General features: G+C 37.7%; 1 protein-coding gene across 5 annotated transcripts in view; it reads left to right on the top strand.

Annotated features, from left to right (window-relative positions):
* The window catches only part of LOC102150917 (zinc finger protein 248), a 91,748-nt gene that overhangs the window by 43,640 nt on the left and 20,755 nt on the right, over nucleotides 1-27,353 (top strand). For 2 of the 5 annotated variants that reach the window (XM_070228723.1, XM_070228727.1), the window contains exon 7: nucleotides 4,502-5,815. The exons of 2 other annotated variants lie outside the window; for them this stretch is intronic. In XM_070228723.1, the coding sequence (XP_070084824.1) occupies nucleotides 4,502-4,625 (124 nt within the window). In that variant the 3' untranslated portion in view covers nucleotides 4,626-5,815. Of the gene's footprint in view, nucleotides 1-4,501; nucleotides 5,816-27,353 lie in introns of those variants that run through there. One more of the 5 variants, XM_070228731.1, reaches the window with a different exon arrangement.

Below are 27,353 nucleotides of genomic sequence, written 5' to 3'. Positions count from 1 at the left end.
AAATGAGTATAGAAGGAGGGCTCGCCTGGTGGTTTAGTGGTTAAGAATGCGTGCTCCTCTTTGGCGTCCTGGAGTTCGCAGGTTCAGATTCTGGGTGCGGACCTACACACCACTCATCAAGCCGTGCTGTGGTGGCATCCTACATACAAAATAGAGGAAGATGGGTACAGGTGTTAGCTCAGGGCCAATCTTCCTCACACACACAAAAAAATTAATATTAATAAAATTTTTAAAATAATAAATAAACAATTATAAAAATGAATATAGAAGGAAAGTACCTCAATATAATAAAGGCCATTTATGACAAATTCACATTTAACATCATACTGAATGGAGAAAAACTGACAGCCATCCCTCTGAGAACAGGAACAAGACAAGGGTGCCCACTCTCACCACTCCTATTCATCATAGTACTGGAGGTTTTGGCTAGAGCAATTAGGCAAGAAAAAGGAATAAGATGTATACAAATTGGAAAGGAAGAAGTGAAACTCTGTTTGTGGATGACGCGATCCTATATATATATAGAAAACCCTAAAGAATCCACCAGAAAACTATTGGAAATAATCGGCAACTACAGCAGAGTTGCAGGGTACAAAATCAACTTACAAAAATCTATTACATTTCTATACACTAATAATGAACTAGCAGAAAGAGAAGTCAAAAATGCAATCTCATTTACAATTGCAACAGAAAGAATAAAATATCTAGGAATAAATTTAACCAAGGAGGTGAAAGACCTATACAATGAAAACTATAAGACATTATTGAAAGAAATCAAAGAAGACTTAAAGAAATGGAAAGATATTCCATGCTCTTGGGTTGGAAGAATAACCATAGTTAAAATGTCCATATTGCCAAAAGCAATCTACAGATGGAATGCAATCCCAATCAGAATTCCAATGACATTCTTCACGGAAATAGAACAAAGAATCCTAAAATTTGTATGGAACAACAAAAGACCCCAAATAGCTAGAGCAATCCTGAGGAAAAGGAACAAAGCTGGGGATATCACAATTCCCGACTTCAAAATATAATGCAAAGCTATAGTAATCAAAACAGCATTGTACTGGCCCCAAAATAGACACAGATCAATGGAACAGAATTGAAAGCCCAGAAATAAAACCACACATCTACAGACAGCTAATCTTTGACAAAGGAGCCAAGAGCATACAATGGAGAAAGGAGAGTCTCTTCAATAAATGGTGTTCAGAAAACTGGACAGCCACAGGCAAATAATGAAAGTAGACCATTATCTTGCACCATACTAAAAAATTAACTCAAAATGGATTAAAGACTTGAATATAAGACCTGAAACCATAAAAATCCTAGAGAAAAATATAGGCGGTACACTCTTTGACATTGGTCTTAGCAGCATCTTTTTGAATACCAAGTCTACTCAGGCATGGGAAACAAAAGAAAAAATAAACCATGGCACTACATTAGACTAAAGAGCTTCTGCAAGGCAAAGGAAACCATGAACAAAATGAAAAGACAACCCACTGACTGGAAGAAAATATTTGCAAATCATATAACTGACAAGGGGTTAATTTCCAAAATATATAAAGAACTCATACAACTCAACAACAAACAAACAGCCCAATCAAAAAATGGTCAGAGGATGGGCCAGCCCTGGTTGCCTAGTGCTTAAGTTTGGTGTGCTCTGCATTGGTGGCCTGGGTTTGGTTCCCAGGCATGGACCTACACCACTCACCTGTCAGTGGCCATGCTGTGGTGGCGGCTCACATATAAAAAAATGAAGATTGGCAACAGATGTTAGCTCAGGGCAAATCTTCCTCAGCAAAAAGAAAAACGAAATGGACAGAGGATATGAACAGACATTTTTCCAAAGAAGATATACAGATGACCAATAGGCACATGAAAAGATGTTCAACATCAATAGTTATTAGGGAAATACAAGTCAAACCGGCAATGAGATATCACCTTACACCTGTCAGAATAGCTATAATTACCAAGACAAAAAATAACAGTTGTTGGAGAGGATGTGGAGAAAAGGGAACCCTCATACACTGTTGGTGGGAATGCACACTGGTACAGCCACTATGGAAAACAGTATGGAGATTCCTCAAAAAATTAAAAATAGAAATACCATATGACCCAGCCATCCCACAACTGGGCATTAATCCAAAGAACTTGAAATCAACAATGCAAAGAGATTTATGCACCCCTGTGTTCACTGCAGAATTATTCACAATAGCCATGATGTGGAAGCAGCCCAAGTGCCCATCTACAGATGAATGGATAAAGATGTGGTATATATATACAATGGAATACTACTCAGCCATATAAAAAGACAAAATCATCCCATTTGCAACAACATGGATGGACCTTGAGGGTATTATGTTAAATGAAATAACGGAGAAAGACAAACACTGCGTGATTTCACTCATATGTGGAAGATAAACAAACAGATGGATAAAGAGAACAGAGTAGTCATTACCAGAGGTGAAGGGGGTTGGGGGGGTGAAAGGGGTAAAGCTCACATATGTATCGTGTTGGATAAAAACGAGACTGTTGGTGGTGAGCACGATGCAGTCTATACAGAAACTGATAAATAATAATGTACACTTGAAATTGCACAATGTTATAAACCATTATGAACTCAATAAAATAATTTTTAGAAAGCCCCCCCAAATGTCTTGAAATCAAATGGACTGATTCTCCCACTTCTTTTCAAGATCATTTTACTTACTCTAAATCCTTTGCTTTTCATTTAATTAGAGAATAATCTGGTCTATCTCAGTAAAAAAATCTTGCTGAATTTTGATAGGAATTGTCTCAAACTTGGCATGTCAGTTTGAGGAGAACTGATAACTTTACCGTGTTGTCTTCCAATCCATGAACAGAGGGCATCTCTCCATTTATTTAGATCTTCTTTGATTTCTCTCAGAAACATGTTCTAGTTTTTTGTAGACTGCTCTGGTACATGTTTTTGTTAGATTACACCTAAGTATTTAATATTTTTTCTTTTTTAGTGATTGTAAGTGCTGTGTATTTTAAATTTTGGTTTCCATAGGTTTGTTGCTGGTATATGGAAATACAAATGATTGACTTTTATATGGTCATATTTACATTGACTGTATTGTTATTAGAGTGTTTATTCTTTTTTTCACCTTGTGCTTCACTTTGAGTATTTTCTGTTGGTCTGTCTTCCAGTTCATTAATCCTATCTGCCATTATGTCCTATGTACTGTTAATCTAGTCAGTTGATTTCTTAATATCATATAGCTTTTTCAAATTTTTTTAAAGATTTTATTTTATTTTTCCTTTTTCTCCCCAAAGCCCTCCAGTACATAGTTGTATGTTTTTAGTTGTGGGTCCTTCTAGTTGTGGCATGTGGGATGCCACCTCAGTGTGGCCTGATGAGCGGTGCTAGGTCCACGCCCAGGATTCGAACCGGTGAAACTCTGGGCTGCTGAAGCAGAGTGCTCAAACTTAACCACTTAGCCACAGGGCCAGCCCCCTTTTTCAATTTTAAAATTTCCATTTTGTTCTTTTTTATAGATATCAATTCTCTGGTGAATTTCATTTATCTATTTTTCTTCTATTTTCTTTAATAAAGTAAGCCTAATTATTTTATAATCTTTTTCTGTAAACTTTAGACGCTAGGTCATAAGTTGACCTGCATATAACATAGGAGTTTTTCTCTTTACTAGCAGAAAAATGGTCTTGCCTCTTCGTGTGTCTAGTTCTTTTTGACTCTATGGTGGACATTGTATGTAAAAGTACTACTGAGGCTCCAGACGATGTCCTGTTCCATTGGTGAGAGTTCTCCCTTCCATCTCTTGGACACATAGGGTAGAGAGCTAAACAGGTTCAGTCTGGGATGAGTCTTGGTCAGAACTAGGTTGTAATTTTGGTCTACTTCTGGTTTGTTCTTGATATTTGGGTATGGCTCTACTGGGCTATCAATTGATAGCCTGGTGGGTCTTTTTCTCATCAGCCCTAAAAGACTATGGAAAATTAAATTCTGCCCTTAAGAAATTTTAAGTCTTTCTCCTCATGGAATTTTAAATTTGTACTTACCTTGACACACTTCAGATGCTCAAATTTTTCCTTTAACTCCGGTACTTTATGAATGCTAAAATCTCTGTTCTCCACAACTATTTTCTTCAGAGGTTCAAGCCTTATTCTCAACCTCTTTCTGTGCCAGAATCAGTAAGTTGTCCCAGGTTAAAAGTGGACTAGATCCTTAAGAGCAATTCACTACATTGTGTAGGGTTTTCCCATCTTTCCTGTTCTCTTTTCAGGTAACCTCACCCTGAAGGTCTCTATTTTCTAAGCACTGCAAGACTGAGCTAGATTTCATTCTGCCTTTTTGGAAGCATTTGGTCTCATCTCATTAGCCTCTTGGTAGACTCAGAATTCAACAAATGTTTTGTGGTGAATACTAGTTGTGTATTTGAGGTACTTCACGGGTTGAATTTGTTATTCCAATGCTATACCACTGCTAAAAGTTTTGTTTCTTTGTTTTTTGCCTCAGCAGAGACACAGTTCCTGGTGCAAGACAAGTCCAGGTGCTCTGCTTGTATCCAGAATTGGAAAATACTATGAGGAGAAAGAAAAAAGCCCAAATAGCAGGAAATTTGGATTTCACCTCTTCATGATTCTCCTTATTCTGAATTTTTGGTCTCCCTTATCCTTGTTGCTTCCACAACTGTCTGTTGCTTTTAAAATATGTTTCTGTTTTTCTATGGGCTTTGCTAGATGTTTTCAGAAGGAATGTCAGCCTACAGCAATGTAATACATTCTTCCATGAGGAGACGTGTGTTAATGTTTTTACAAAATATTATTAGTTTTAATTTTACAAAGAATTAATAACGTAGTCTGTTTTAAAAAGTTAGCTATTTAGACCATCTCTCTCTCTTTCTCTTTCTATGTTTTTGTGTATATATTGTATAATACAGTACTATAGCATTTTGGGAGAAATTTTAATTATGCAAATATGATATAGCATTTTCTATTATATATATAACACTGTACAATACTAATAAATTCTCACATTATGCACAAAATTCAAAACAATGCAATTCCTCCCCAAATTTTCAAAGTTGTCAGGAATTGCAGAAGTTCAAAAACTGCCATGACAAGTGAGTTGGAGGCCGTGTTTATGGTAGTGTTATTCAGTGTTGCCCTTCAGCAAAATTTAGCTCTCTCATTTTTCCCTTGGAAATGAACCACACTTATATTAATGTGCTTCATAACATTTGTTAATGATCTGGTGAAATTTGCTATTATTTTATATTTAATACATTTTCAGTTATTTGACCCTCATAAACAAATATAACATTGTCACCCATGCATTGATATCTAGTTTTAGTGTACTAACTTTAGTGGAATTTTGATAATCAAAAGAAGATTAAACCTCAAACGCATGCACTGTGCACATACTCTGGTAGAGAACAGTATGTGAAATAGTAAAGGTAATGCTGAGAAAATAAAAAGCAGCATTAAAGCAGAAATCATCCAAAGTTGATGTAATGGTATGCTCTTTTTGAATGCTTCCTCTCTAATTTATTTTTATTCCTGTGAGAAAATTAGTCTTGAAATATGTCTGAAGGAGTTCTGCCAATTTCTCATGCCAAATCTTTCATGTATAGTTATCTGTTCTCGTATGTAAATAGGATTTTACATCTTGATATCTTTCTTTTAGGAAAAATATGAAAATCATCTTAAAGGGTTTTATATAACCTGCATTTTTAATTTCACCTTATATTGTGACTATCTTCCCATTTGAGAAAGTATACCTTTGTATTGCCATTTATAATTTCACCCAATAAACCACACTGCAAGTGGCCGTGTAGATTGGTACCATCTTCTTGCTGTTATGATTTAAATTGTCAGGTACATCTTTAAGATATTATTTCCTTAGTAAATTGCCTAAAATGGAACTTCTAGACTAAATGACATGCTTATTTTATTATAGTCTGTCTCTAGGTAGAGTTTCTACAATAGCACTATCCAATATAACTTTTCTCAGTGAAGGAAATGTTCTGTGTCTGCACTGTCCAATATGTCAGGAGCTACATGTAGGGTTGAGCACTTGAAATATAGTTATTGTGACTGAGAAACTGAATTTTAATTTAATTATATTTAAACAGCCACATTTGACTAGTGTCTACTATATTGAAGAGCACAGCTCTAGAATGTTTCTATAAATTACCCTCTCAATAAAGGTGAATGCAAAGGATCAGTTTCTCCAGCCCACAGCAACTGTGGATATTCTTACTTTTCAAAAGCTTTTACATTCTTAGATACCTTGTTTTTTCTCAATGTTTCCAATTCTTTTACTTTTTTTAAAGTCACTGTCTTTTTTATTTTTATTTTTTGAAGATTGGCCCTGAGCCAGCATCTATTGCCAATCTTTCTCTTTTTTTTTTTTCTCCTGAAAGCCCCCCAGTACCTAGTTGTAGGTTCTTGTAGTTCCTCTGTGTGGGACGTCACTTCAGCGTGGCTTGATGAGCAGTGCTAGGTCTGCACCCAGGATCTGAATCGGGGAACCCTGGGCCACCCAAGCAAAGTATGCGAACTTAACCACTTGGCCACAGGACTGCTCCCAACTCTTTTACTTTCTTAATCAGCCTTGTAGTATTTGTTTTTCTTTTATATTTTCTTAATTGATTGTCTTTAGCATCTTTATATTGTAGTGTTGAACTTTCTATTGATTTGTTTATGTTTACAAATTCAGATAGTAAATCTTTGTCTCTCAAATATGTAATGAGTATATTCTCAAGTTTATTAAACTTTTTCACCTAAAAGTAAGATTTAAAATTTTCTGTACTAAAATTGATCAGTCGATATCTAGGACTCCAGCTCTCAGTGTTATCCATCCAAAGATACTAGGTTTTATGGGGAAAAATGATACCTGTCTTTGTTTTAAGAATTTAGTAATTTTTTTCTCAACTCTTTTTTATGAGCATTTTGAAAGATGCTCATAAAGATGAAGAAAAGATGAAAGAATAATATGATGAGCACCTAGATATCCTCTGTTTAGATTGAACACATCAAATTTTTGCTAAATTTGCTTCATGTAGCTGTGTGCAGTTTTTTGTTGTTGTTAAACCATTTGGAATTAATGTTTTGATATCTGACACTTTGTGAATAAATCTGTCAGGATCTGCTAGGAATAAGGAAATTCTCCAATATAACCAGAATTCCATTATCACACATACAAAAGTTAACAACAATTCCATATTGTGTAATCTAATATTCAGCCCAAATTAAAATTTTCCCAATTGTCCAACGAATGTTCTATACCTGATATTGTATGAACCAAGATTCTATCAAGGTTAATTCATTGCTTTTGATTTTTATGTCTATTTATTTTAATTGAGCACTATTCTATTCACTATTTTTTTCCCCTTAACATTGACTTTTTTTCCCTTCCCCAATGCCCCAGTGCATGAGGCTTATCCTAGTTGTAAGTCCTTCTTGCTCTTTTATGTGAACCACCACCACAGCATGGCAACTGACTGACGGGTGGTGTGGTTGTGTGACTGGGAAACAAACCTGGGCCACTGAAGTGGTGAGTGCACCAAACTTGAACCACTAGGCCATCAGGAGTGGCTCCAATGTTTTAAGGAGTCCAGGCCAGTGACTTGTCTAATGTTTCAGATTCTGTAATGGATTAATTTCTCAGGTGTCATTTAATTTAAAAAAACTATTTCCCGTGTTGTGTGTAAACTGGAAGTTAAGTAAAGAGTAGATTAAATTCAGGTTGAAAAGGTTTTGTGCCATGTACTCAATATTGTATCACATCAGGAGATATATCATGTCAAGTTGTCCCCTTCTTGGTGATGATGAGTTAGGTCACTCAGAGTTGCAGCCACTGGAACACTCCATTGTTAAGGCATAGTTTTCTCCCTGCAGTTAGTGTGCGATCTGTAGTATTGCATGGTAATTATGGGCAGTATTAAGGCACCATGTGCTTATCATGTTTAGCAGGAATTGTTCACATCTACATTTTAGCACCTACTGATGTTTGTTCAGTTATTATACTGGGGTTTGCAGAGTGGTTATTTTCCTAATCCGTTATTTGATCTACATTGATTAACTGGCATCCTACTGTAAGACCTCCCCCCTCCTTCTTTTTTTAAAACTAACTTTTTTCTTTTGAGGAAATTGTAGATTAACATGCAGTTGTAAGAAGTAATACAGAGAAATTCCATGTACCTTTTACACAGTTCCCCCCAATGTACCATTTTGCAAAAACTGTAGTAAAATACCGCTGCTAGACATTGACCTCTGTACAGTCAAGATTCAGACCATTTCCGTCACCGCCAGGATCCCTCATGTTGCTCTTTTATAGCCACACCCACTTCTCTCCTCAACCCCAGCTCTTCCTTAAACCCTAGCAACCTCTAATCTCTTCTCCATTTCTATAATTTTGTCATCTTGAGAATGTTACATAAGTGGAATCATACAATATGAAACTTTTTGAGATTGGCCTTTTTATTTTTCATTCAGCGTAAATTCTTTGGAGATCCACCAAGTTGCTGTGTGTCAATAGTTCATTGCTTTTATTGCTGAGGAGTCTTCCATGATATGGATGTACTGCAGATTAACCATTTACCTGTTGAAGGACATCTGGTTTTTTTCCAGTCTTTGGCAATTGTGAATAAGGTTGTTATAGACATTTGAATATAGATTTTTGTGTGAACATAATTTTTAATTTCTCTGGGATAAATGCCAGGAGTACAATCACCGGGTTGTTTTGTGGCTGCATATATTTAGTTTTAAAGAAACTGCCAAACTGTTTTCCAGATTGGCTGTATCCTTTTGCATTACCATCGGCAATATGTGAGTGATCCACTTTGTCTATATCCACACCAACATTTGGCGTTGTCACTGTTTTCTTTTTCTGATTGATTGATTTATTTAAAAGTTGGCACCTGAGCTAACATCTGTTGCCAATCTTCTTTTTTTTTCTTTTTTTCTTCTCCCCAAAGCACCCCCCCGCCGCCACTACATAGTTGAATATTCTAGTTGTGAGTGCCTCTGGTTGTGCTATGTGGGACGGCACCTCAGCATGGCTTGATGAGCAGTGCCATGTCTATCCTCAGGATCCAAACTGGTGAAACCCTGGGCTGCTGAAGCAAAGAACGTGAACTTAAGCACTCAGCCATAGAGCTGGCCCCTCTGATTTATTTTTTTTACTTACTGGTTATACATCATTTCTGTTGGAAACTTTGATTGCTTATTTTTTAAATAAATTTATTCAGATATAATTAATATATCATAAAACCCACCACTTTAAAGTAAGCAATTCAGTGGTTTTTAGTATATTCACAGAGTTATGCAATCATTGCCACTATCTAATTTTAGAACATTTTCATTACCCTTAAAAGAAAGTCTACCCCCATCAGTCATTTCACACTCCCTCCTTTCCCACCCCTACTCTGGCAACCACATTTACTTCCTGCATCTATAGATTTGCCTATTGTAGACATTTCATATAAATGGAAATATACAATATGTGACCTTTTGTGTATGCGTTCTTTCACTTGGTATAATGTTTTCAAGGTTCAATCATTTTGTAGCATATACCAGTACTTCATTCATTTTTATGGCTGAATAATATTTCATTGTATGGATGTACTACATTTTATTTACCCTTTCATTATTTTATGGACATTTGACTTATTTCTACTTTTTGGCTATTACCAATAATGCTGCTGTGAATATTAATGTAGAAGTTTTTGTGTGGGCTTATGTTTCTCATTATTTTTTTGTTTTAGCTATTCTGATAGGTGTGTAGTGATATCACATTGTAGTTTAGATTTCTGTTTCCCTAATGGCTAATGATGGCGAATATCTTTTCTTGTGCTTATCAGCCATCTGTATCTGTATCTGTTTGGTGAAATATTTTTTCATCTCTTTTGACGATTTTCTAATTGGATTGTTTACTTTTTTACTGTTGGGTTTTGAGAGTTCTTTATATATTCTACATGATAGTCCTTTGTCAGATATCTTGTTTGCAAATATTTTCTACCAGTGAGCAGCTTTTTTTAAATTCCAGCTTTATTGGGATATAATTAACATATACCATAAAATTCAACCTGTGAAAGTGAATTTCTGTCTTTAGCAGAGTAAAAGTTTTTGATTTTGATGAAGTTCAATTTATAAGTTTTTTCATTTATGAATAGTGCTTTTGGTGTTAACTCTAAGAACTTTTTCCTATTACCAGATCTTGATTTTCTTCTGCATTCTTCCCTAAAACTTTTGTAGTTTTACATTAAATCTGTGCTCTATTTTGCGTTAATTTTTGTTTAAGTGGTAAGACATAAGTCAAGGTTCATTTTTGGCCTATGAGTGTCCAATTGGTTCAGCACCATTTGTCGAAAAGGCTGTTCTTCTTGCATTGAATTAATTTTGCATCATTATCAAAAATCAATTAAGCTTATTAGTGGTTCTCTATTTTGTTATATTAATCTCTGTATCTATCCTTCTGCCAATACTACACTGTCTTGATAACTATAACTATAAAATACGTTGTGGAACGTGATTTCTCCCATTCTTTTCTTTTTCAATGTTTTAGTTCCTTAGGAGATTCTTCTGTCTTTTAGCTTTTCTGTCTTTCCATATAAATTTTAGAATAATCTTGTCTATATCTACAAAAGATCTGGCTGGGATTTTTATAGGAATTGCATTAAACCTGTATATCAATTTGGGGAGAATTGACGTCTTTATTGTAATGAGTCTTCTAATCCATGAACATGTTTTCTTTCTCCATTTGTTTAGATCGTTGAATTCTTTAGTCAATCTTTTGTAATTTTCTAGATACAAGTCCTGTGTATGTTTTGTTAGATTTACACCTAAGCATTTGAATTTTGTGAATGTTGGTATTGTATTTTCAGTTTCGATGTCTGTCGGTGTCGCAATCCAATGTACACACCAGGATAGATGTGGAGAGGGCTGATGGCCACTCTGAGTTTATTATAACCAGCGTTTCAATATATACATAGCTTACATCTGTTAAACATACACAGGTGTTCTGGATGAAGTAACTTGCAAATGCCAAGAATTCTTAGTGATTTCTCAAGGAGCCCTCTCTTGGCCTCTGTTTTGATATTATCATGTTATTGCTGTGCTCGTATATTTTATCTCGGAGCATGCAAGGCCTCCTAGGCAACGGCCCCTCCTGCTCCCGATATCCTGTCTCCATCTGTGCCCCTGGGCGAGCGATGCCTGGCTTAGGTTGCCTCCCCCTGGAGGTCTTACCCGTCATTGGCTAACCGGCCTTCTCACCTCCGGGTCACAGTTTGTTGGCAAGCATTTTCCAGTGATTATTAACCCTTCCTGCGTCAGGGGTGGCTACAATGTCCATGTATTTGTTGCTATTATACAGAAATACCATTGATATATTTGCATGTTTCTCTTGTATCCTGCAACCTTTTTTTTTCTTTTTTCTTTTGGTGAGGAAAATTTGCTCTGAGCTAACATCTGTTTCCAATCTTCCTCTTTTTTTTGCTTGAGGAAGATTAGCCCTGAGATAACATCGGTGTCAGTCTTCCTCTATTTTGTATGTGGGTTGCTGCCACAGCATGGCTGATGACTGGTGTAGGTCCATGCCTGGGATCCAAACCCACAAACCTGGGCCACCAAATTGGAATGCACTGGACTTAACCACTACGCCATGGGGCCAGCCCCTCCTGCAACCTTTTTAAAATAGATTTCATGAGATTTTCTATATAGACAGTCATGTTATCTGCAAATAGGGACAGTTTAATGTTTTCCTTTCTGATCTGTATGCCTTTTGTTTTCTTTATTTACCTATTGCATTGGCTAGAACTTCTCGCACTGTGTTGAATAAGAGTGATGAGAGTGATTCTTGACTTTTTCCTGATCTTAGAAGAAAGCATTGGTCTAAGACCATCAAGTATAATGTTAATTGTAGGTTTTTGTAGATGTTATTTATCACATTGAGGAAGTTCCTCTCTATTCCTGTGTTTTTTGGAGTTTTTATCTTAAATAGTTGAATTTTTTTTTGCATCAACTGGTAGGATCATATGATGTTTCTTACTTAGTCTGTTAATATGGTGGATTATACTGATTGATTTTTGAATATTGAATCAGACTTGCATTCCTGAAATAAACCCCACTTGATTATGATGTATAATCTTCTTTACTTACTGCTGAACTATATTTGCTTATATTTTGCTAAGGAATTTTGCACCAATATTCATGAGGAATATTGGTCTTGGTCTGTAGTTTTGTTTTTTAGTAATGTCTTTGGTTTTGGTATCAGAGTAGTACTGTCCTCATCAAATGAATTGGGAAGTGTTCCTTCCTCTTCTGTTTTCTGGAAGATATTGTATAGAATTGGTGTTAATTATCCATTAAATGTTTGGTAGAATTCTCCAGTGAAAACATTGGGGCCTGGAAATTTCTTTTTTCGGAGTTTTTAAAATGATGAATTCAATTTCCTTAATTGTTATGGAGCTATTCAAATGATCTATTTCATACTGGGCGAGTTGTGATATTTGTGGGGTTTTTTTAGGAATTAGTCCATTGGTTGTCATGTTTACTTGTGTAGAGGTGTTTATGATATTCTTACTTACCTTTTGAGGTCTGCATGTTCTGTCTTGTTATCCTTTGTTTCATTCCTAATATTAGTAGTTTGAGTCTTCCCTCTCTTTTCCTTTGGCATTTTTGCTAGAGGTTTGTCAATTTCATTGCTCTTTTCTAAGAAGCAGCTCTTTGTTTCATTGATTTCCTTTATTTTTCTGCTTTCAATTTCATTGATTTCTGCTCTAATATTTGTTATCTTTATTATCCTCTTTCTGCTTGTTTAAGATTTAGTTTGTTCTTTTTTTCTAGGTTTTTGAGGTGGGAACTTATTGATTTGAGAATTTTCCTCTTTTCTAATATATGCATTTAGCGTTATATATTTCCTTCCTAGCACTAGTTTAGTTGGTATCTCACAAATTTTGATGTTTTATTTTCACTTTCATTCAGTTTAATGTTTTCAAAAATTCCTGCTGAGATTCCTCTTTGACTCATAGATTTATTTTACAAATGTGTTGAGTTTACAAAGGTTGGGAAAATTTCCTGTTATCGTTCTCTGTTGATTTTTAGTTTGGTTACATTATGGTTGGAGAACATACTCTATATGATTTCAATTCTATTAAATTTGTTGAAGTTTGTTTTATGGCCCAGAGATGGTCTATCTTAGTACATTTTCCATGGGTACTTGAAAATAATGTGTATTTGCTGTTGTTGGGTGAAGTGTTTTATAAATGTCAGTTAGGTCTTGTTGGTTGATGCTGTTGTTGAGTTATTTTATATGCTTGCTGATTATCTGTCTAGTTATTGTATCAGTTGTTGAGAGAGGTGTGTTGATGTCTCTAACTATAATTGTAGATTTGTCTGTCCTTGCACTTCTGTCAGTTTTTGCTTCACATATTATGTGGCTCTGTTGTTTAGTACATACACATTTAGGACTGCTATGTCTTCTTGGTGGAGTAACCCTTTTATCATTATATAATGTTCTTCTCAGTGTTGGTAATTTTCTTTGTTCAAAAGTCTACCTTATCTGATATTTATATAGCTACTCTTGCTTTTTTTTTTTTACATCGAATCAAAAAGTTAGTGTTTGCATAATATATTTTTTCCATTCTTTTACTTTCAACCTGCCTATATCGTCGCATCTGAAATAAATTTCTTCTAGACAGTATATAGTTGAGTCATGTTTTAAAAATCCACTCTGCCAATGTTTGGCTTTTAGTTGGCATATTTAGACCACCTAGATTTAGTATAATTATTGATATATTAAGGTTTAAATCTGCCATTTTAGTTTGTGTTTTATATTTGTTCATTTTCTTTCTTTGTTTTTGTCACCTGCTTTCTGTGTATTTCTTGGACTTTTTTAGAATTCCATTTTGATGTATCTACAGGGCGTTTGCGTGTATCTCTTTGTATAGCTATTTTAGTGGTTGTTCTATGTATTATATTATACATATATAACTTATTAACTGTGTCCTCATTTTATTGACTTGAGTGAAGAATAGAAAACTTATCTCCCTTTATATTTCTTTTCCCTCTTCTGCTTGTAATTGCCTCAAATGTTTCCTGTATATACATTCAGAATCACATCAGATAACATTATAATTTGTGCTTTAACTGTGAAATATAACTTAGAAAACTCAAGAGAAGGAAAGTCTATTGTTCTTACTCATATTTTTGTTTACTTGTTCCAAGATCCCTTGCTTAATCATTTCCTTTCTGTTTAAAGAATTTCTTCTAGCTATTTATCAGGGAAGTTCTGAGGGTGATAAATTTTCTTAGCTATCCTTCATCTGAGAATGTCTTTTTTTTTCTGAAGAAGAAGATTAGCCCTCAGCTAACATTCATTGCCAATCCTCCTCCTTTTGCTAAGGAAGATTGGCCCTGAGCTAACATCTGTGCCCATCGTTCTCTATTTGATATGTGGAACTCCTGCCACAGCATGGCTTGATAAGCAGTGTGCAAGTCCACACCCAGGATCCAAACCAGCGAACCCCAGCCGCCGAAGCAGGGCACGCAAACTTAACTGTTGTGCCACTTGGCCAGCCGCTGAGAATGTCTTTATTTCCCCTTCAGTACTGAAGGATATATTGGCTGGATATAGGATTTGGGTTTGGCATTCCTTTTCTTTCAGCACTTTTGTGCCATTTCTTTCTGGTCTCTATGGTTTCTAATGAGAAAACCACTGTCATTCAAATTAATTTTCCCCATAAGTAACATGTCATTGCTCTCTTGCTGTTTTCAAGAATTTTTTAAATTTTTAGTTTTCAAAAGTTTGATTATGATGTGTCTTAATGTAGATTTCTTCAGATTTATCCTATTTGGGGTTTACTCATTTTCTTGAATGTTTGTCTTTTGCCAAATTTGGAGAGCTTTTAGCTATTATTTGTTCAAGTCCTTTTCCTTTGCTACTCTCTTTTTCCTCTTCTTCTGTGACTCTGAGAACATGAAGGCTAAATTTTTAAACGTAGTCTGTCAGGTTGCTGAGGCTCTTTTTTCAGTCTACTTTCTCTCTGTCTTTTAAGTTGGGTAATTTCTATTGTTTTCTCTTGCAGTTCACTATTGTTTCCTTTGTCCTCTCCATTTTTTTTTTTTTTTAGCTCATCCAGTTTTTAATTTTAGTTATTATATTTTTTACTTCTAAAATTTCTACTTGCTGATTCTTTGTATCTTCTGTTTCTTTCCTTAGATTCTTCAGTTTTTTATTTTGTTCAAGTGTGTTTGTAATTGCGTGTTGAAGCATTTTCATCATCATGGCTGCTTTAAAGTCTTTGTCAGATAATTCTAACATCCTGTTATCTTGGCATCTATTGATTGTATTTTTGCATTCAGTTTGAGTTTTTCCTGTTTCTTGTTATGAATGAATTTTGGTTGGAACCTGGATATTTTCATATTATCTTAGGAGACTCTGGATCTTATTTAAATCTTCTGTTTTTAGCTGGCTTTCACTGATAGTGCTTCAGCAGGGGAATTGGGAGACACTGCCTGTCTATTGACAGGTCGAGGTGGAAATCTAGGTTTCCCAGTCATCCTTCTTTGAAACCTGAGTTGGGAGATTTTTGTTACTCCAGAGGGAGGGTGGGAGTTCTGGCTCCCCACATGGTGTCCACTGACTTCCTGGTAGGGATAGCCTCATCACTACTGGATGGAGACAAATGTCTCAGTTCCCTTCTTGGCCTGTCTGATACCCTCTAGTGGAGGATGCGGGGATTGAGGCATATCATTACAGGCTGGTGAGGGTGGAAGTCTAGGCTTCCTGCTTAGTCTTTACTATTGTGGGTGGGACTGGGGCCACAATTTTTTCTGTGATATTTGTCTGGAGCATAGTGATTATTGATTAAAAGCTTTCTGTCTTGCTAGGCTGCCCCTTTCCTTGTCCACTGGTTACAGAAAGCAGGCTTGTTTGGGGGCATTTGCTGTCTGCAGCCCTTGGCACTTCCAGGTTGTCACTTCCTTTAGCTCCGAATTTGGAATATATGAGGCAAAAAGGAAACCCAGTGACCTGATCACTATTTTGTTCCTTGGATCCTGAGGTCCCTAGCTATTTTGTCTTCTCTCCATCTTTCAGAGTCTTCTTATATTTGTTTTATATATAATGTCCAGGGTTTTAGTTGTACTTAGGAAGTGGAATAGGGAAAAGTACATCTACTCTATTGTCTCAGAAGTGGAAGTTTTCCTCCTTCCATATAAAAAAATTATTCTTTTAGGTGTTTTAATTGACTCCATAATGTTGCTAACGTCTGCCTCCTCAAGATTGCTCCTATGTGTATTTTACCCCATTGATCTGTAAGTGATTTTTGTTCTCTAGCATGTGTTCCCATTTTCATCTGTATTTTTCTTGGCCAGATTTGCAATCAATCACTTTTCCAAAGATCACTGTCTACTATTCATGGATAATTTCTGAGTACTAACTATGCTCATTGCTACTGGGGGATCATTGTGTTAAAAACCACCTAAAATTCAGCTGAGCAAATTTGAGGATATAATTGGCTTTATTCAATGATTCATGAATTGGACAGCATCCCCTCTAGCAAATAGAAAGGAGCACCAAAGAGCTACAGAAAGAGGTTTCTAATGGCAGGGACGGGGGTGAGACAAGGAAGTCATAAACAGAAAAAAGGATTGTTTCAGACAAGGTCCCCTTCCTTCGGAGGACTAAAGAGTCAATTTAATTTGGTAGATTATTTCACTGGTGCTGACCACAAATTCCATACTGACTGGTTAAGATTACATTCCTAGAGAAGGTTGAAACTGTAATTAGATTAGGTATTAGCTCTTAGTTTGGTGACAAGGGCTTAGCACAAGTAAGTCCATTTTGGGTCTGTTTCTTTTAAACAATTGCATCTAGGCTCTTTGAGTGGCCAGAGCTAGGAAATACATTGTTAAAAAAAAAAATTGTGAGAAGAATATAATACTTTACATATAAAATTTTAATCTTGATTTCATATTTGAAATATATTTAGTGTAATGTGTGAACTGGTATATAAGCTCATTTAATTTCAAGTGTCTCTTTGTCCAATATGATTAATTGAATACTCAATTCTTTTCCTGCTAATCCATGTAATAAATTCTTAAATATTCTTGTCTTTGGTGCTAATTCCAAACTTAAAAAAAGTATAACAATATAATACTTTTAATACATATTAAGCATTACCGTTTTTTTAAACAGTAATTTTTGTTTTTTCCTCTTAGAGTAACATTATGGTGTTCTGTTGAGTAAGACAATACAAAATAAAAAGCAAAACAGGCACAGAAAGTTGTTGATATTCTGTTTGGAATATTGTTAAAGATTGAATTTTCTTTCTGGGAAAGTAATAGAAATCTCTACCTGTTCAAATCTTTTAAATATACACCACAAAATGTCATTTTCTTTATAGGTTTTCTTCTTTTATTAATTCGAATAAGTATTTTGTACAATTTTTGATGCTATTGTGAATGGAACTTTACTTCTCCTATCTTTGGGAAAAAATAATTGGTGATATTTTACAAGAAAATGTTTTCTGCAAGGATGGTGGTAAAATTATGCATATGTGATCACATTTCTGCAAACTACCAGAAGGTTGTGCATATAATGGTTAGGCACATAAATCTCAGGGAGCGAGAGGTGAAGCTGTGTCCGTTGTTTCTTCTGGTTTGTGTGTATTTTCTAATTTTCCTAAAATTTTCGTATAGTACTGTAATTACTGTAACTCTTGAAGGCTAGTCTTGTAAAAAGTATGATAATGAAACATTCATCATTATTTTCCTATCCTGGGAGAAGCTGAGTCCGGGGTCTTTCATTCCCAACGTCTGTCTCTACTTGCCAGCTCGTCTCGCAAATCTGCGCTTGAGGAGGCGCGGTCGCGGCGCGGGTCTCCAGTGGAGTCCGCCGTCTCCCCGCGTCGGCCCTGCGCCGCAGGGGCTGATGGGAAGTTGCGCGCGCGGCGCCCCCGCCCCTCAGGCGCCTGTGCGCCGGGAGGCCGGCTCCTTACTTCCTGGCTGTGCCGGGGCGGTGGTCGTGGTTTGTTCGGGTCTGGCTGTGGAGGTGCGCCCCAGAGCGGGCCGTGAGGGCTGCGAGGGTGCGTGGAGTGCGGTCGAGGGCCCGGTGCGGGTCAGGGGCTGCTCTGGGCCGGGGCGCGGGGGGAGCAGGCCGCCTGCGGAGAGAGCGCAGCCCGACGCCTTGCCCCTGCGGCCCCGGGCCAGCGCGCCCGGTGACCGCTCCCTGCGGGAGACCCGGCTCTTGCCCGGCTTCTCTGCGCGCCGAACGACAGCATTTGCGCAGCGTTGAGCCCGGTCTGTGGTTAACAACTAAGCAGCTGTTTTCTTGTGGTATCTCGTTGGATTTTCACAACCATCTGTTTTAGCAAATAAAACAGGTTTGAAGGGAATGATTTACCCAAGGTCACCTAGCCAGTAGACAGGGGAGTTGGATTGAAGGTCAATTTGTTCCAGATCTCCTGTTGCTGCTAATAGGACACTGCCCGAAGCCAGCGTTGGGTCCTTCACAGCCCCTGAGTGGCACAGGTAGCTTCCTAGCGACTTTGAGGAGCCTTGTATTCAGAGTCCGTAATTGAGAGTATGGGCTCCTCCCAGCCTTCCCAGAGTGTACGCCCGGTGGTCCTGCTTTGAGCCTATAGGGGGTCTACCCTGGGGAGCAACCGCCTAGAGAGTCAAATTCGGGGCCCTATATGAAGATTCCAACTAAATGATTTTGTCCTCTTGGCCCGAGTTCCATTTCCCTTGGAGCAAAGCAGTTCGGGGGAGATAAAGAGGGAAGGAATTGCACGAACTAGAAATCCACCCGGAAGAAAACACCCCTGAGACCTCTCACCAGCGCTCAGAGCAAAAGTGGAAGAGACCCCCAAAGGAAAAGATTCTAGATTTCCAAGGCCAGAAGCAGTTTTTGATCCCCTTGCCCTAAATAAGCATGTGTTCAGATGTCACATCTGAACGTATCACAGCTTTGTGACTGTGGAAGGTCAGGACCAGAGACGTGTGCTGTCTTGAGCGGTGAGTGAGGGGCAGGCTGCGCAGGAAATGCCGCTTCTCTGTGGGTGCTTAGCTTGGGGGCAGGATCACCACAGCTGAGAAAGTTTTATTTAGCTCTTCAACCAGCCCACATTTCTTTTGTTCTCCACTCCCATTTTCCAGATCCTGACCTTGTATATGAGGTGCGTCCATATATTTAGTATCCAGATATTTTTATTCTCTTACTCTGAACTTAGAAGCACATGATGGTAGTGCAGGAGGGGTTTACAAGGTTTATTTCTGCCTCGTTTGAAAGATAAAACATGTGGAGCCTGAGAGGGTAAATGAATTGTTGTGGGTCACTCCTTTGTTACTGATCAAGACATGAGAGTTTCTTGATTCCGAAGATGTCTCCTCTGCACAGTGAAAACAAGTTTCTTATCAAAAAGTTATGAAATGGCAGTCAAGTTAGGACAGATATTTTTTTAAAACTCCTATGAAAGCACTCATTCTCTTTTTCAGAGTTTCTGTGAGTTGTTCAATTTCAACAATATTTCCAGTATTACGTTAGTAGGAAAACAGATAACCAACCTTGTCTCAGTATTTCCAGCCACATCAGTTTAAAGAAAACAGTGTTTCTATATAAGCATCCTGTAATGTATAAATTGGTTGTGATGAGGATTTTAGGCTGGTTAATTTTAAAACTGCAGATGAGAAGCAGGCTCGAGGAGCGAGGAGCGGAGTTGCTTGCCCTTTGTTGGGAAACATTTACATTTGTAAGGGAAACCTCCATCTGTAAAGATGCCTCCCTCTCTGTGCCAGGAAGAAGGTGGGATGGCCTTATCTCTGGAAACTCTTAATGGGGAAGGCAAGGACTTAAGTTGTTCACTGTCTGGCAACCTCATGTAACTGACACCCCTCCCCCCCCCCCAAATCCTCTTTTGTCTTTAGCTGAGGATAATATTTAAGCGGTGACTTCTGCCATTTACTCAATCCAGTTTGATTCTTATCTAAAAGTTGTGGGACCGCCCAATGGCTGGACCATACCGGCACTGATACCATTTTAACTTTTTTTTACATATTCTTTCCTTTGTCTTGCAGAGATAACTCACATACCTATGCCTTAAATTTAGCCTTACTCTCCACCCATGTTTGCAGCAGAAGCGGCAGCAGCAGCTCCCCATGCAAGCAGTACCTCCTCCTGCCCGTCGGTCCTGTCCCCATGCAGCAGCTCTGACTGCCCATGGGTCCTGTCCCCATGCTATTCCATACTATTCTCTAAATAAAAGAGTGCCACTGCCAGATCTTGAGAGTCCAAGAAATCTTTCTTTCGACTCCTCGGCTCACCAACCCCGCATCAGTTGTATTTTAAGTATTTTTGTGCTTCAGCCAGAGAGAGACATAAATTATTAATAAAATCCATGGCAGGCATATGTTTACTTTCACCCAGTGAAAAATTGCTTGTCTAAGCTCAACATGACCTGGTCGTTGATATGTCTCCATATTGTTCAAACTCCCGCCTCTGTCGAGTGTGTTAGGGTGGATCCAGGAACTGCAAGGCAGGCCAGATTCTCCTGACTTCCTTCCTGCTTCCTTCTTCCCCAGCTCTACCTTTACACTTCTCCATACTTTTCCAAAACCAGCAGAGAATGAACAGATCCCAGGTGAGTTTGTTATTCTTAAGTTTATTTATAATACCTTGTATAAGGTTTTTAAGGGTTAGTAGATTAGCGTGGAAATATAGAAATAGGTACAAATCAACATGGAAAATATATAGTAGTAGATCAATGACAGGATGGCGTGTAATATATAGATATGTACAAGTTTTATGATCTTACAGAGTTAACAAAGTTGAGCTGCAAATTTGTTACTGATCTTTCCAATAGTCATGGTAAAATGCAGACCTCTGTTATATGATTTACATTTTCCGTAAAGAGAAACCATATTGCTTGTTAATGGGGCATGAAGACTTCCCAGCATTGAAGTCTAAAACAGTTCCTTTCTTGTTCTCTGTGTGGATGATGAAGTGTACAACTTCCAATAACTTCCCTGAAAGAAATGCAGCCTCTTTCGTTGGGCTGTTCTTCAGTGGGAGCAGAAGACTCTAGAGCTAAGGGAGAGCTCGGTGAATATAGGTTTTCAGACAACCAAAATATCGTGGTCCAGTATTGTATGCTGTCCAGTACATTAACCACTAGCCATATGTGGACATTTAGTTTAAGATAATTGAAATGTAGTTCCTAAGTCACATATCAACGTTTTAAGTGCTTAGTTGTCACATGTGACTAGTGGCTACCAAATTGGACAGCACTACCCTAGAACACTTCGTGATGTTCCTGCTTGATCCAGAGATAAAACAGAGAGTATTTGGAGGAAGGAATCAAATGTACCTCCTTTACTGATTATTTCAGGAAATAATTTTTTTCATTAGGCTGTGTTTACCAGGTAGCATAGACTGTTCCGAGTTATACTCTGTGGCATTCTTGTCCATAATTATATTTCACATTTCAGACCATTCTTGCTTCTTCCTTTCCTCTTGCCTTAATCTCTTGGTAAAGGTCACAGTGACCTAAATATAATCAAATTATGGCTCTTTGTCTGGTGTCTACTGCCTCACCGACACTGTTGACCATTCTCTCCTGAGAGTCTCCTGTTGTTTTCTCTGACATCACCCCACTGGCTTGTGCCTTTGTCTGGATGTTCTATTTTGTGGTATTTTCATCATCTTTTTGCCCTTAAAAATTTTATCCTTAGGTGCCTATCCTGGTCCCTCTGCTTCTGGTTACTCTTGTCCCTCACAGATTCCATCCTCTCTGTGCTTATATGTGGGGAACACCTGTGGGACTCCAGGTCTGTCTTTCCAGCGCTCCTTGGTGCTGGTCCCCTGTGTGTAACTTGTCCAAAAGCATCTCAACATAACAGATCCAAAATGAAAGTACTCATGTTTCTTTATTCTCTGTCTAATGTTAACACTGCTTATCCAGTCATCCAAATGGTAAAAAGCAGATACTAAACCACTCCCTATCTCAGTTCTCCTGTCCATCTAGTTAGTCATCCCGTTCTTCTTTTAAATTCTTAGTATTTCTTTAACCTGTCTTTTCTCACTCATCCTTGTAGCCCAGCATAGCTTCATTTTCTCTTCTTTGTACTAGTCTGTATCATCTGTTTTCTAGCATATCAAGTTTGTTTTCAGTACTTTGTCTAATATGTTCATTGGTTAATGTTTCTCCCACTTCATTGGCTTCCAGCAGTCGGCAGGGTTGAGTCCAAGATCCTGAGACCTGCAAGCCTGCTGCTGACACAGTGACTTTCTATTTCCGTCATTAAATACCTCCTGTGGCTGGGCTGCTGTTTACCAGTGAATCACTGAGCAACTGTGATATGTTACCGTTCTCCTGTGGATTGCCTTGTTTATGTATTTGCCCATTTTTTTCTATCCTTTATAATCTTGTAAGAATCCTTTATGTAATTTCGATAGTAATCCTTTTTCTCTATTTATGTTGCAAACACCTTTCCCCTCTATGTCCCTTGTTTTTAACACGGGAATTTCTTCGGTAATAATAAAATTTTAAATTGTCATGTACTCAATGGAGTTTTTTTTATGTGTTTAAAAATACCATTTGCCTCTGACAAGATTGCTATGAAGAATCCTTAACATACTAAACATAGTTATTTTAAATTCTCTGTATGATAATGCCAACATCTATGTCATAGCTAAATCTGGTTCTGATTCCTTTTTCTTCAGTGTATTTTTTTTGTTGCTTATTGGTAGACCTTGTAGTTTTTTGTTGAAAGGTGGAGAAGTATCTGGTAAAGGGAACTGAGGTAAATAAAGAATATAGGTAAATAGGCCTTTAGTGTGAGGACTTATGTTATTCCGGCTAGGAGATGGGCTGTGTTTAACGTTTGTTGTAGCTGTAGGTTCCAGAGACTTCAGTTTCCTCTGGTGTCCTTATTTTTGTTTCCTCTCTTGACTTTGAGATTCTTTAAGAACTCTGCCTCAGTGAGAGCCTGTGTCTTGCAGCTCATTTAGCTGGTACTCATGTTGGTGTGGTGGTAAAGTGTGGAGGAGGGAAATATTCTATAATCTCTTGATCAAATCTCAGTCTACTGAGACTAAAAATGTGTCCCTGGGCTGTGATTTTTCACTAGTGTTTCTTTGTGGTATAGTGCCCTTCTCTCCCCTCCCACCCTCTCCCTCCCTTGGCTGAGAGTTCCTACTCTCTTTCCTTGAAATCTTGACCTTTATTAAATATCCCTTCACCCCACCTTAAGTGAGACAGGAAGGCTGAAGATGGGTGGAGTGGGGAATTCCCTTCCTCCTGCTGGGACTAGATTTCAGAGAGTAGGCCTTTGTTATGAACTGTGAACCTATTTCCACAATGGTTACTGTTCCCTTCCTCTTGCCATGTCTAAGAGGGGATCTTTTCGGTTCTCCATGAAAACCTGGTGAGGTTCCTAAGGGAAAGCCCATGACAAATAAAAATGGCAAGCAATAGGATATTGGAGTATATGAGGAAGCCATTTGGTATAAACCTAATTCAGCCTGACTTTGTTTTTTCCAAAAGGGCCTGACTGTGGCTATTGAGCACGCATTGCATATCTGCTTAGACATTTCCTATGGCCAGAACAAAGGCCCTTGAGATAAAGGTGCAACTTCCCCCCACATTAGCATTTCCTTAGGGATAAGCATTTTTCCTTAGGCTAGGAACTGATTGCTGCACTCACCTTTGACCACCCAGCTCACCTGTGACCACTCAGCTGGAGACAACAGACTGCCACCCTGCTGTGTTCACTGAGACAGAAGACCTACCTGCTATTTCCATCAATTGCTGTGCGGACAGAGCAGTCTCGTGACTATTGTAAAAGGGACATTTCAATCCTATGTGAAACATCCTCTCTGGGGGTATATAACCAGTCTGTGCACCCCACTTCTTTGGTGCCCTTTCTTCCTTCGGGAAGAAAGGCCCCGGGTTATAATCCTCAGATTTAAGCTCAGAATAAACTCACCCAAATTTTCATTTATAGATTGGTTATGGATTATTTTCGTTGACACCCGTGAACGTGTGAACCCCCTAAGACTGCTGTGACTAGGAGTGTTTTACTCTGAGCCTTCTCCCTGCTTAGCCTCCAGCAATTTTCAAAATTACCACTTCAGTGTTCCTACCAGTTTATGTCTCTGGCAGCTTCTGCTCCAAGTAAGCAGATCTTGGCTGTGACTCTCTGGATATGCCTGTCTCTCCAGCTTTCAGGATGGCAGTTTGCCTTGTGACTCGTTTCTCTGTTGAGTTCAAGAAAGAAAAGTCTTTGATTTTCAATTTGTCTAGCTGTTTGCTGTTATAAGGATGGAAATGATGACTTCCAAGCTCTTTATATGTCAGAGCCGAAACCAAAGTTTTTTTTTTTTTAATTAATTCTGATCTCTTTTAGTATGTTTCTTTCAATGTGAAAACTCAGGCTTTCAATTCAGTGAAAATATCTTATTTCCTTCATGATTAATTTTTTTTCCATCTGTTCCTTTAATTTACTAGAACCTTATTATTTACTTCTTTTCTCAGGATTCTTGTTCCTCTTAAATCGGGGTAGTCATTGTCCTTTTCATGATCTAGATTGTGTATTTCCTGAATACTTTGACAGACAGGCTGTTATGGTCTATTGAGTAGGTGTCACCCAGCAGATAGAGGGCAAGTCAGTTTCTCCTTTTGTGGTGGCTAATAAGCTGGAAGACTGTTACTTTTTTTATGTGCTTAGGAAAGAAGGCTCCGACCTCCCGTGTGTACTGGGCAGTCTGTCTTTTATTCTACATTCTAGGAGACTTGCACAGTTTTTCATTTATGTCCATCCATTTTCTTTCAGGCCTTCAGTTGAGAGTTTTGATTTTGGTTTTCACAGTTCAGTAGTCAAGTTTTTTAATTTTTGAGAATTATTTCTTGTCTCTGATGGCCCCTTGTGATTGAATTCAGTTCTTAGCAGTTTTCTTCTCAAATATGTAAGAATGCTATTTGGAATTAAAAGCCGATTTTCTTCCATTTCTTGCTGTGATTTTGTTTTATTCATGTTCAATTGTTTTGATTATCTGAGTTCTTACCATTATGCCCTTGTTTTTTAAAAAAAATCTCTTCTGCTTCATTTTCTATTCATTTTCCATAAGTGAAGAACTATATGTTTAATGGAGGTTGCTAATGTGTTTTTTACAGAGATCGAAATGATGCGGGGTCGGTGAGCCGAGGAGTCGAAAGAAAGATTTCTTGGACTCTCAAGATCTGGCAGTAGTGCTCTTTTATTTAGAGAATAGTGTGGAATAGCATGGGGACAGGACCCATGGGCAATCAGAGCTTCTGTGCCCTGAGTTGAGGGTTAGGGCTAATTTTATAAGGCATGGGTACGTGACTTATTTTTACTGGAAAAAAGAAAAGATGATGTAAAAAGTCATTAAATGATTTCAGTGCAGATGGGGTCTGGTTATTGTGTGGTCATATAACTTTAGATACGAATCTGGCCATATAGATCGGCACATAGGTGAGGATGCCCTGGGCTTCTCTCCCTGGGGCAGTCCTAATTCATACCATAAAAAAAAGTCCACTGGGTCATATAGTTTGGCATGTAGGCCAGGTCACCTTGGGCTTCTCTAGCTGGGGCAGCCTTAATCCACATCAATAATAGTTTATAACATTGTGAAATTTCAGTTGTACATTATTATTTGTCAGTGATGATATAAATATGTCCCTTTACTCTTTATGCCCACTCCCTCAGCTCCCTTCCCCTCTGCTAACCACTAATCCGTTCTCTTTGTCCATGTGTTTGTTTATCTGCCACATATGAGTGAAATCATACGGTGTCTGTCTTTCTCTCTCTGCCTTATTTAGTGTACATAATACCCTTAAGGTCCATCCATGTTGTTGCAAATGGGGTAATTTTGTCTTTTTTATGGCTGAGTAGTATTTCATTGTATAGATTTGTACTATATCTTCTTTACCCAATCATCAGTCAATGGGCACTTGAATTGCTTACTTGTCTTGACTATTGTGAATAATGCAGCAATGAACATAGGGATGCATAAGTCTCTTTCAATTGCAGGTTTCAGGTTCTTTGGATAAATGCCCAGTAGTGGGATAGCTGGGTTGTATGGTATTTCAATTTTTAACTTTTTGAGAAATCTCCACACTGTTTTCCATAGTGGCTGCACCAGTTTGCATTCACACCAGTGGTGTATGAGGGTTCCCTTTTCTGCACATCCTCTCCAACCTTTGTTATTTTTTATCTTGGTGATTATAGCCATTCTAAGGGGTGTAAGGTGGTATCTCAATATAGTTTCTTTGTTTTCTTTTTGCATTTCCCTGATGACTATAGATGTTGAACATCTTTTCATGTGCCTGTTGCCCATCTGTATGTCTTCATTGGAAAAATGCCTGTTCATATCCTCTGCCCAGTTTTTGATCAGGTTGTTTGTTTTTTTGTTGTTGAGTTGTGTGAGTTCTTTCTATATTTTAGCAATTAAATCCTTGTCAGATATGTGATTTGCAAATATTTTCTCCCAGTTGTTGAGTTGCTTTTCACTTTGTTCCTAGTTTTCTTGCCTTGCAGAAGCTCTTTAGTTTGATGAAGTCCTATTTTTTAATTTTTTCTTTTGTTTCCCTTGCCCAGATAGTCATGGTATTTGAAAAGACTCTTCTAAGTCTGATGTCACAGAGTGTATTGCCTATATTTTCTTCTAGGAGTTTTATGGTTTCAGGTCTTACCTTATTGTATTTGATCCATTTTGAGTTAATTTTTGTGTATGCCAAAAGATAATAGTTTACTTTCATTCTTTTGCATGTGGCTGTTCAGTTTTCCCAACACCATTGATTGAAGAGACTTTCCTTTCTCCATTGTATGTTCTTGGCTCCTTTGCTGAAGATTACTTGTCCATGGATGTGTAGTTTTATTTCTGGGCTTTCAGTTCCATTCCATTAATCTGTGTGTTTGTTTTTGTGTCAGTACCCTGCTGTTTTGATTACTGTAGCTTTGTAATATATTTTTAAGTCAGGGATTTGGGGCCTGCAGCTTTGTTCTTTTTTCTCAGGATTGCTTTAACTATTCAGAGTCTTTTGTTGCCCCTTATGAATTTTAGGATTCTTTGTTCTATTTCTGTGAAGAATGTCATTGGGATTCTGATTGGGATTGCATTGACTCTCTAGATTGCTTTAGGTATTATGGACATTTTAACAATGTTGATTCTTCCAATCTGTAAGCGTAGAATATCTTTCTGTTTCTTCATGTCATCATCAATTTCTTTCAATGTCTTATAGTTTTCACTGTATAGGTCTTTCACCTCCTTTGTTACATTTATTCCTAGATATTTTATTCTTTTTGTTGTGACTGTAAATGGGATTATATTCTTGAGT

Source organism: Equus caballus, chromosome 1 (assembly GCF_041296265.1).
Source record: "Equus caballus isolate H_3958 breed thoroughbred chromosome 1, TB-T2T, whole genome shotgun sequence".
Taxonomy (NCBI): Eukaryota; Metazoa; Chordata; class Mammalia; order Perissodactyla; family Equidae; genus Equus; species Equus caballus.
The sequence above is the reverse complement of the archived record's forward strand: the minus strand, read 5'-3'. Positions and strand labels throughout refer to the sequence as shown.